The sequence below is a fragment of the Paracoccidioides brasiliensis genome (assembly GCF_000150735.1).
Source record: "Paracoccidioides brasiliensis Pb18 unplaced genomic scaffold supercont2.2, whole genome shotgun sequence".
Taxonomy (NCBI): domain Eukaryota; kingdom Fungi; phylum Ascomycota; class Eurotiomycetes; order Onygenales; family Ajellomycetaceae; genus Paracoccidioides; species Paracoccidioides brasiliensis.
In genome coordinates this window covers 3,477,767-3,489,032 of record NW_011371359.1, presented here as the reverse complement: position 1 = coordinate 3,489,032, position 11,266 = coordinate 3,477,767, and the positions used below count along the sequence as shown (strand labels likewise).

The 11,266-nt window shown below is 45.7% G+C and overlaps 3 protein-coding genes across 3 annotated transcripts; 1 reads left to right on the top strand and 2 right to left on the bottom strand.

Annotated features, from left to right (window-relative positions):
• Positions 1–542: 542 nt before the first annotated feature.
• On the bottom strand, positions 543–2,047 carry PADG_02287 (translation initiation factor eIF2B subunit beta; the record flags this gene model as incomplete). Its single annotated transcript, XM_010759000.1, has 2 exons — positions 543–1,878; positions 1,950–2,047. 2 exons carry the CDS (start codon positions 2,045–2,047, stop codon positions 543–545), a joined length of 1,434 nt encoding a protein of 477 aa, XP_010757302.1.
• Positions 2,048–2,933: 886 nt separating this feature from the next.
• On the bottom strand, positions 2,934–4,899 carry PADG_02286 (uncharacterized protein; the record flags this gene model as incomplete). The annotated part of the gene is made up of 2 exons (XM_010759452.1): positions 2,934–4,180; positions 4,275–4,899. The coding sequence occupies 2 exons, from the start codon at positions 4,897–4,899 to the stop codon at positions 2,934–2,936; spliced, it is 1,872 nt and encodes a 623-aa protein (XP_010757754.1).
• A 3,949-nt stretch (positions 4,900–8,848) lies between these two features.
• PADG_02285 (uncharacterized protein) lies at positions 8,849–10,575 on the top strand (the record flags this gene model as incomplete). Its single annotated transcript, XM_010758999.1, has 4 exons — positions 8,849–9,433; positions 9,531–9,914; positions 9,985–10,464; positions 10,528–10,575. The coding sequence occupies 4 exons, from the start codon at positions 8,849–8,851 to the stop codon at positions 10,573–10,575; spliced, it is 1,497 nt and encodes a 498-aa protein (XP_010757301.1).
• Positions 10,576–11,266: the final 691 nt, after the last annotated feature.

Here is an 11,266-nt window from a genome sequence, read left to right as displayed (position 1 = left end):
GGGGACTATTGCTTTCGGTCGCTTTTAAGACTACCAAAGTAGCGTTGCTCTGTAGTAGTTAGCCCTGATAATGCTGGTACCATCAAAGTCTGCATTACATACATTCCTGTTCCTTTTTCCTTTCTCCCCATTCCTATTCTATGAAGTCACCAAGAATTGTTTTTTATTGTCCGCTTCTATGTAATTGGATTATCATTAAAAATTTCTTCTTTTTCTCTTTTTATCTCGTTAATCTGAAACTCCTATCGGATCTATTCCCTCAATCGCCCCCTGCCCCTTATTTTATCTTCGCCAGATCCTCTCTTAGAAGTTTATGTCTTCTTTCCGGTAGTGATCTGATACAATCCGGTACAAGTAGGAAGGTGCATGGCCACCCCTGTCAGTCGTTTTTTAACACGTCAGTGAGCACGCTTTCTCGCATCAATTCCCCCGCCCCAAACAGAAAAAGAAGAGAAACAATTCGTTTGTTGACCAAGGGCAGGAAGCTAGGGCAAACGGCCGAATCGGAGAGTATTCTTTTTATTATTAAAGAAAGGGAAAACTTACAAGTTCGTAATATATAGATCGACTAGGTCAGCAGGCACGTAATCGTACAGCGGATTCTGAACGTCAATCTTGCCCACGTCCCCATCCTCATACGGCAGCACAGCGCTCGAGTCCCCATACTCAATCAGCGCCTCGTAGTCGAACGGGTAGACCGGACTGAGTTTGTAGATGCCGCTGACAACGATGACGGGGATCTGGTGCACTTTGGCAGCGTTGGCTATTCCTCGCGTTCCAGCTGCTGCAACTAAACCGCCGTTCGCAAGCACCGAGTGCGTGCCAAGAATCACTTTGTTGACCCGCGACATCAGAGCGAAGACCGCTGAGTCCGGGATGAGAATGACCGTCACACCAAGGTCCGTGAGGGACTTTTGAAACGACTCGGTACTTAGACTTAAACTCTCGTCGTCTCCACAAGCGCCGCCTCCACTGACACCACTCGCGGCTGCGCTGGTGGTGCCCGCGACAGTCCTATGCGTCGCTATGTGGTCGTTGGGATAGCCCTCTGCATGTATCACTGTAAATTTCCGCTTGGCCGCAGCCTTCGCCAAGAACTTATGCACTGTCACCGACGACGTGTAGGTCAGTATGACCTCATCGGAATGTATGTGCTCTAGCGCATAGCTAGCAATCTGGTCCTCCACTTGACCTAGTTCGTCAACTATCTCGCCGATACCATCAATTACCTCCGCCCTGAAATCCCTCGAGCTGTAACTTCCAGGCAAACGACCGGATGGCGATCCAGTAACGGGAGACCCAACTTGCGATGACTCCACCTGTGGATGCGACAGTAGCCTGAACATCGATATTACTGGAGGAGCTTGATGAATGTTCGGTAGCCGTGGGGATCGCTCCGTCGTTTCAGAGCGGATAGCGGCGAGGGATGTGCCCCGCTTCCCTGAGGGGAGGGCCTCTTCGACATCTGTGCCTTCACGTCTTAGCGGGCTTGAGACATGCACTGCTGCTGCTGCTGTTGTCGTTGTTACTGTTGAAATGTCCGGTGGTTGGGTGATGAGGTGGTTGCCCCCAGCGTCCGTAGCGGCTGCATGAGGTGTATGTGGCCTTGTATCGGAGCTCGCGTCGCTTGATAAGCAGGATTCCCCATCCCGCTCGTCTTCCGCTTCTTCTCTGATGAGACCCAGGACGCGCCGCACGATGTTCCCAACAACCATTTCCCTAGGCTGCGCTGCGATGAGCCTCTTCCCGACATATTGTATGCGGTCAATTAGCGTTGCTGGATCTGTTATGCGTGATGTTGAGACGACCCGTAGGAGGAGGTAGGCTGTTGCGACGGCACAGGAGTGCGAGGGTTGGATCTGCCGTCGCTTTAGGAGCCTAGTCTAATTAGACCGTAGTTCGTATATAAAAGCTCTTATATCAGCTAGGTGCTTATAGAAAGGACATACGATATGAGGTTTTCCGTTGCGCTCTCCACGTCACTCATCTTCAAGGTGTGGAGGAATGATTGTAACCCCGGAGTCAGGGCTACCGTGGCAGGAGACATTTCCAATATGCTCCTGTAGTATATTCTAAGCGTAAACTCAAATTTAAATTTTTCTTGCACTTGATTTCAGCTGCTAGTAGGATACAGCACCGTCCGGAGGGAACAGTCAGTTTTAGCTAGAGCTGTTGGAATGGGAGACGTTGTGATGATGGGGTCATGGACCAAAAATAAACACCAAGTTGGTAAATATGGCTAAGAATGCTTGCACATGAAACATGAATGTGTTCATGGTAGTGCGGGTGGAATTATGCTTTGCTTGTGAAAAGTTCTGGTGTAGAAGAGCTGTTGAAGCCTTTTTTTTTTTTTGGTTGTTTTTGATAAAGAGATTGGGAATGACAGAGGCATGCCGATTGTGGTATTAAAAACAGTATTTAAGGTGAAATTGCGGTGTAATTATGGTATCCTTTGGTATTTGCGGGTTTGAGGGGATGATATTTCAACGTCAGGGAAAGAGCCTCACAGCAACGTCAACTTCAACTTCAACTTTACCACTTCAACTTCCACCTCCTTTCTCTTTTCTATATACACATCGCCAGGGAAACTGTGGAAAGGTGGAATCAACTTTGAAATTCTTCTTAGGAAGTTAAACATTCGGTAAAATACAATAAAGTGTGAGCTATTCTATTACCTGCATCAGCTTCCAGACTGCGCCAGCCAGCGGTTTTGCTTCAAACGCCGAGTCATATGCTGTTATCCTTGGATGGGAAAGAAAATTTTACATCAATGTAAAATTTGAGCGGCTACAGTGTCACCGCAGAGAGAATATATCAAAACCAGTCTGAGTCGAGGATATACATGACAATGATAGAAATAGGAATGTCACAACTCCTCAATCCTGAGTCCAGTCCATTACTCCTGAAAATGAAGAGGAAGATCCAACATCAACTTAAATGACAGTGCACATGTCAGACCATTCCTTAAGCATTTTCCATCCTGCATGAGGTTTTAGTGGAGTCGCAATCTTATTTAGCAGTTTATTTTGAACTTTATAGTCCGGTTGCTGTTGGGGTACTCTGAGACCATGACTCATGCATCCAACGACAGACTTGTTGCCCATGGACTGGGGCATTCCTGATTGATACTCCATATATCCGTTCAGAAGGCGAAGCGTATGGCCGCATTGGGCACAACCCCCGCTGTTGAAGTCTCCAAAATTGCTGACTTCATATTGGTCTGCTTGTGGTAGATTTCTGAGGAAACCGTTCATTCCAGGAGCTGTTCCGTCACAGAATTCCACCACACGAATAATACCATGTCCACCCGAACATGTTCGGTTTCCAACTTCCGGTTCACAACAGCAGTTTTGACACGGCGTATCTAACCAACCTCTTAAAACTACTGGTGAACAGAGCTCTGCCAATACTCTGACCTTCCGCATGTTGACTCGACTGAGGTGGTTCCTGCATGATTTGCTTCGTGGAGAAATGGTGATTCCGGTGGGGTAGGTGTATTGAAAGTCGACATCGACGCTGCCCAGGTCGTAAAGAGACGATTTCTCCCTGAAGTAGGAAGGGCGGTCGTTCTCGAAAATTAACTCGTGTGTGAAGGCCGGTACTGTGCCAGCATGTGCCATCCGGATGGATCCATCCACTGCACGGACAAGAGAGGAGTGCCATGGTGTCATAATTATCCCGTCTTTAATTGGTGTTATCGCTATGGATATCTTCGCTGACTCCGTAGATGGATGGATTGACAATCGAATCGATTTGTCGAATCTCTTTGCGATAGCAATTGCAAATGCCCGTCCGCGTATGATCATTTTTCGTGCAGTTTCTTCGTGACGTTTTTTTATCTGTCGTTTTGAGATAGACGCGTCATGAATATTGCTGCTGTCGTCGAGATCCTTCTCGAGAAATTTGATGTATCCGCGGTAGGTCATGGTCGTGTCAGGATCCAATGATATGTGTTTGGAGACATCGAAGTTATCGGGGATATTTCTTTCGAGGAGCTGGGTTCGAAACCAAGGTGCATCTTTCAAATATTGTTCTTCGGATAACGGCTCTCCAACTTCGCATTCTCCAAGGAGGTGCACGAGGCGAATGAAACTGATATTGTTGCATCCTGTATCAACAGCAAGTTTTCTGAGGGATTGGCCGTAGGCCCACACTTGTTCGTCGGAAATCCCTAACAGATCTAAAAACAGTATAAGTCAGCTGCGCTCGCGATTATTATCCCAGGAAATAGGGTGAATTCTATTCAGGAGAATGCAACCGTTAAACCTACATACCGCTGTACATTAATCCATCAGAGACGATATCTATCTTAGCGCCTGGTTTATACTCCTCTTTGATCAGCTCGCAGAGTCCATTCAGATGCGCCAAGGCTACCTCCTCCCCCTTATCAGGAAGGTGGCCGAGCACCTTGAACTTTTTATTCGGTGACTTGAATGGGAACGCTGGGAGAACCATCGGAATAACCCTCCCGACCTCTACGTGCTCCTCAACAAGGCGTGAGATTTTTCCTTTAGCTTCCCATGGTTCATGAGCGTGTTCTTTCGGCGCCATTCGATACCTCTCGAGGACGGAAACTATGCCGCTACTGACCTCTGCGGACGTCTTTGGTCCGTAAACAACCGGCCCCGGAATCTCCTGGGTTTCCCGTTGGCGAATTTTCTCAACGACGATGTCTGACCCGTTCCTGATCGAGACTGTGAACCCGTCGCTCTCATCATTTGCTTCATATTGATTGAAAAACATATGGGGAATGCGCAATCCGTTCTCCTTGCTGTTTTGATCCTTCTGTGCAAAGCGATCAAAGCCATATGGCTGCTTGACGAAGGGGACCAGGGCCGTGGCTGGCATACGCGGAGCTTGAATGTTGCAGGCACAATTACTGGTAACATTGCCCGGCATTTTGAAACAGAAAGGGTCATTCATCTTGTAAACCAAGTCACTGCAGGATGGTACGTTCTCTGAGATATAGCAAGAATTTCTGCTTAAAGGTTTCAACTTATCACGCCAAATCATCAATATATACTGAGACTTAAGAGGCTGTTTTAGTGGTATACAGCCGCATAATCGCTGCATTTGGAAGCCCCCAACTCACGAACGCCGTGCTAGCGTGTGCAACTTCTGCTCTCAACTATATTATTTCCAGCTTACCAAAGCACCCAACATCATGTTTTGTCGGAGTCCGTGTCCTTCAGTTGACGGATGGCAAGGCTGACCCTCCGGATATGGGGTTTTGTCTGCGACATTGGGAATTACTAAAGTAGCATATGAGATATCAGAGCGTTTCCATTGGCCCTTAAAAGATTCTCATCCATGTGGTTAATTGGCCGCTAAGAACCCTTGCCATGGTGGATTCTCTGGATCGATTGCTGCGCGATACCCTCCCCCTTCCGGCTACTATCTGGTCTTGACTTTCAATTGAAGAGACAACATCCTTGTATTTGGTTGAATGGCAGCTTGGAGAATGCCATGCAAGGGCTAGTCGACTTTTTATCCGTTTTGGTATTCTTCCATTCATTTTCAGCTGCCAATCGACAAGTTAAAGACGCATAGCTAGCTCTGCAAAGGACTGTTCTCCCATAGGTTTGGCGGATCCTCAATCCTCAGAAGCACCCTCTCTGACCCAATCTGACGCCTACTTCACTCTTGAGAACCTGGGGCGCACCAAATTTTCCCCTTCCCACCTCATCATCAGATGACACAAGTTGATCATGTATCCCCAGCATTTTCATTGATAACAAACAAATGAATATCGTACGCATACAATAGCGGTTTGTCAGGCTCTAGCAGAGAGACTGGCTAAGCAGGTGAGCAAAAAACTATATAATATACTGCACATATTCTTACGACTAGATGTGTCACGCCAGATTTAGTTGCCCGAGAATAGTTCAAATCCTGACCGCTCTAGCGAGTTATGCTCTTTCCCCCCCCTTCTTCGGTTATGTGAATAATGCCACCATGATACTTCAAGCATCACTTGATTCGTCGGTGTTTTCTTCTTCTTTTTTTTTTTTAACCTTTGGGGTCCTCGTGTTTCTTTGAATACAGATAATGTGTCGCAGTCAAGGAGGTTAATTCTCTCAGCAGTTAGCGTTGCCTACATTCCCATCCTCTGGGGTTTGCCGCCAAGCTGGAAGGGATAAAATTTCCTCAGTTGAGGTTGGGGAGGGTGCACATTTAATTTTCCGAAAGAAGCACTGGAAGCATATATCCTAAAACAGGGTTTTGAACTTCAATTACGAGGGACAAGCTGCCGGTTTAAATTGCCCATTAGCTGGAACACAAAGGGTTTGGCACGATATTAGGAAAGAACATTGAGATCTTAGAGGCAAGATAATCCTACCCTTCGCAGTATATGCAACCGGATTGCCACCACTTCCAATCCCCAATAAGTATTCCTCTCCTTGATGGTCCTCGTTTGATACCGGATGAAGCCAGGCGCAAGATAGCCGTTGAAATTACCCCTTTTGATATGGGTACGTCTTACATCAGAAATTGCGGGAAACGTATTATAAATTTTTGGACATGTTGAGTTGTCTGCAACGGAGGGCTGTTTAAAATGCAATTGGAGCTTTTCAGCCGACCCATCCAGGGGCCGCTTCGAGAATATCTGTGGACCTGGGCAAGTGTGACGTGCAAGCAAGCTTAAAATAACTCCCTATCCAGAGCCATGGAAATGCCCGGGCTGCTAGCAGATTCCTCTTCCGATTTAGCACGAATTTGCGCATTCATTTTTTTGGCATTTGGACAGGGGCCTTCGTCATCACACGGAGTACGACTAATAATATCTACAAGAAATATCTCAGTCGAATGATAATTGCCGAGCATTAATTGAGTATTATTCGTGTCTTGTTTCACATCTTGGAAAAGTTTTCCTCCTATAATTTCTTCCTAAGGGGCACGTTGAAGAAATAACAGATATTGATAGGATGGGATGTGGTTGTCAATGAATACAGAGCTATAAGAGCTACACAGCGTTTCTTCGTGGACAATTCAAAAGAGGAAATTCCTTCACGACAATGCCGGATAGCTACCTTCCTGATATTAGGATGAGTATGAATCTACGAGGCAAAAGATAACATGAGTTATGAACAATGGAAACATTACTCGTATTCAAGTTGCACACACACATCAGGGATGGATTCAGGCTGATGTTTTCAAATACTCTTCCGATGTGGGGCTTAATCACAGTGCAATTATATTCAGAATAATATACAGATTTGAAGGTTAGGGTTACACCTTGGATTTAATCCATCTACATGTTCTCATGGATGGATTTTGGAGGAACGCAGATGTCAGGCACCTTAATCAATCACAGTTTGCAGTTATTAAAACGTGGATTTATGATTCATTGCTCAGATTGGAAGCGTGTCGGGACCCTCAACCAGTTCGTCGAATGAAAGCTCCGCGGAAGGAGAAGGTATACTGGAAACATTACAAGGGTTAATGCGATCATAATGAGGTCAGAGAGCAGATTAGTTGAATGTCTGTGAAATGATCCGCCGGTTAGCTCTGCTCGTCCAATAACTTGATTGAGAGATGCACAGGTATGTATGTCTTCTTCGAGAGTGGAGGTTTTCTCGACAGATATAAACTATGCCTGCTGATCCTATTGTACTTGAATATGCTGCCATTCTTATGTCTTTATTTGTGAAAATGCAAGCTGCATATTATTTTATGTTGACATTGCATAGAAATTCTCGGTCCTGGCGCTAATTAGCTTTCCAGTCTTAGAATAGGCGGGATTGCCAAACTGTCCGATTGTCTAATGCTTCTAAATTAAGAGAGTCTTGCAACCTCGATACAGGCAGCTTCAAGCATTCAATGGATATAATATCTTATCCATGGCTGGAATCTAAGTCAAGTGGTTATCCATCTGCTGGTCAGGAGCCGAGTATTAGCCTTGCTGGTAGGATTAGCAAAACTGTGACGATCAAACAATTTCTGCAGCATCTCCAATGTCGGATAGACATACTCCTTCACAACCCTACAAGTCAAGTAACACGATCCCGCTAGTAGCCGCAGTTCAGCTCGCATCATTTTTCGTTTTTTGATTCTCATCTGACTGCACCCTGAATTCCAGCGAATAGGTGTGGAAGCAACTGCTGACAATTCGCATGATGTTGCACTAGAAGTTTTGATAGAAGCTATAGCGAGTTGGGAGAGAGGGAGTAAAAGATCAATTCTATGTATTTTTGAAGTTCGTATCTTGAGACGAGACTGCTGAACCTCTCGGAACGGCTGAAGGTTTTACGCAGAAAAGGCCTTGATCGATGATACTGAGGCATTGTGGAAACTCTCTTTAGGGTTGAAGTCAGAGATTAACTAGTGCATATAGATCTTGAGCAAATTTCATCCCGCCATTCCACTGCTTGGTTTTATGCTGCGTCATGTATTTGGGTCTGCGTTGGCCAGAGACGTTTGATTCGATTCCAAGAATGGATCGTTGAATCTAACTAAATGTCTATGGTAAGGTTTTTTCTCCCCCTTGTATCTGTTAACTTTTCCCCTGAGTGCTGACCAGTGCCGATTTCGACACAGAAGTCGCGCCGCGAAGGTGGTACATAGGGCCTCCATTAACATCTGGAGTAGAACAGATACGTGCTATTCAAGCTTTGGGAGGGTAATAATAAGAAGAAATTATATGTTTAGCCCTTGGGCTTAGTTGAAATCCAACGCTGATCAGGCGTCCTGAAGCACCTGTCTGAAGTTTATATTCGGTTTTTTATACCAATTCTGGCTAATTCTCTTTAACACTTCTACCAACAACATTAATGATCAACAATTGACTCTCTTCTCTTGCCTCTTGATCCAGATTGCGCATTCTTCAACGCAAAGTTGGGAACTTCCAATGGCTCTCCTAGCGAGCATGGCGGGCGCTGCGACGATATTTATCATTGTTGCCTGGTGGTATCTTCGCATCCCATCGGACATGCCAAAAAATATCCCTGCAATTCCATTCTATGTATCCAGCATTGCACACTTCATTGACCTTGGTCAGGATGAAATATACGACCGTTGGATGCGTGAACCACTGGAAAAATATGGAGCAGTTAAGTTTTGGGTTTCTTCCCGCTGGAACGTGCTTAATGCAAAGCCAGAATATATCAACGACCTGCTTAGGAATGAAGACGCTTTTATCAAAGCAGGGAACTGCGAGAAGATCCCCTATAGTGTTCTTGCTGCTTTTCTCGGCAATAACATCATCAGTGCCCACGGGGAGACTTGGAGGCTTTACACCTCGATTATGAAAGGGGGTATTCAAAGGCGGATCAAGGATAGCAGTAAGTTGGTTGATCGGTCGAGGCAGTTGGTTAAAGCAATCCTGCAGACTCAAAGCGCAGAAGCAGAGGATTTCGGCATTGATCCTGAAACATTGGTGCAGCGGTATGCGATTTATGTTGTGGGAGAACATTTCCTTCGGACAAATTTTGAGGTGCGTTAATTCTGAAATTGTGGGATCGTCCTAAAACTTCTCTTCCCACTGTGCGAGGAAAATACGATCAAATTGTTCTAATTTCTCACATAAACAGATTCTCGAACCTACCGTTACCACAAAGCTCGCGAAACTCCAGACGACCATCAGGACAAGTGTTTTCGCACCGTTGTATTTCAGCTTTCCCACCCTTGACAAATACCCCTATATCTTCCGCAGCCGGAAGCGGGCCTTCAACGTCGTGAAGGAGTATGAGGACCTGCTTTACGAAATCGTTCAGAACCTCAAACCTGAGGCAACACTAAATGACTTGAAACCACATGATGATGTACAGGTAATTGACACTCTTCGAGGGGCTCTTGCCTGCGGAAAAATCACGGAGACCCAGTTCCGTGCGAATCTAAAGATCGTATTCGTAGCCGGACACGAAGATGTGCAGCATCTACTCAACTCGACGCTTTATGCTTTGGGTGTAAAAATCGTTAGTTCCCACACAAAATTTTCCTCCTTTTGTATACGGGATCTCAACCTGCTAAGGGACAGACTTGCAGGAGATACAGCAAAAGCTTCGAAAGGAAGTGCAGAGCACCGGGTCCATCGACCCCACCCCTGAACTAGTTGACAGCATGCCATATTTGACTGCAACAGTATTCGAACTTCTCCGCCTCTATCCACCACTTTCACAACTCATCAATCGAAAAGCATCGAGAACGGCTGTTCTCGGCAACCAAATAATCATCCCACAGGGCACCTATGTTGGATGGACCGCCTTTGGCGTGCATACCAACAAAGCCATCTGGGGCAACGATGCCAGAGAGTTAATCCCTGAAAGATGGGGCTCTACCGTTGATGCGATACAGGCAAAGTTCCGTAAGCAAAATGCCAGTGGTGCATATATCCCGTTCAACGCGCATACGCGGAAATGCCTTGGTCAGGCATTTGCGCTGTTGCAGATGAAGATTGCGCTATTTGAGTTGGCGAGGAGTGTGGAGTGGACTCTCGCTCCTGGAACTAAGGTGAAACTTGGCTGGGTAAGTTTCAATGTTTTAAAAGTCTTTCTCTAGTGAGATGGTTGGTATAATATTGTATGGAAGCTGAATAGTTTTCCCACTTTAGGGTTTAATGAAGCCCCTAGGTTGTAGATTTATATTCAAAAGTAGGACAGGCACAGAGGTTAAATTGATTTAAGTCTTTTTACTGAGAAGTTATGTGGCTGATCGACGGGGTTTCGGGTTGTGGGCATCTCTGAGCACCAAGCAGACAAAGGGGAAGAGTGACGGCGAAGGACATTCAGGGGGCTTGCCGTAGGTAGGGAATTTGTCAAGAGTCATTTTTTTTTTTGTATGTAGGCAACATTGCCATGCGGTAGAGTTTGTCCACGGCTAAGAAATGATTTACCGGCGCAATATCGTATCAGGATTGGAAGCCTCATTTCTCGTTCCGCTCCTCTCCCCCTCTCCCTCTTGTTGCATGCCTTGCCAGCGTCATTTACTACTAATCGGGTCCGCTAACCCTGACAGGTTTCTTGCAGCATCTATTTACGGGCAAACAGTCGCTGCGCTTCAGGCGGGAAAATCTTTTTGGTACATAGTTGGGTAGGACATAAAACGAGATGGGTCAAGTGGGTGTAAAGAATTAAAAAAAAAAAAAAAAAGAAAAGAAAAGAAAAAAAATGGAACATGATCAAAACAACGGAAAACTTAAGTAAGTAGACGCGAGCATTTGGTCATAAACAACCACGCTTGCATGCAGATGTCGTTCGCATCCGTACCGTCCTACCTGCAGATGGTTCACATCACGAACCGCCCCCGAATATAGTATACAATTAAAAAG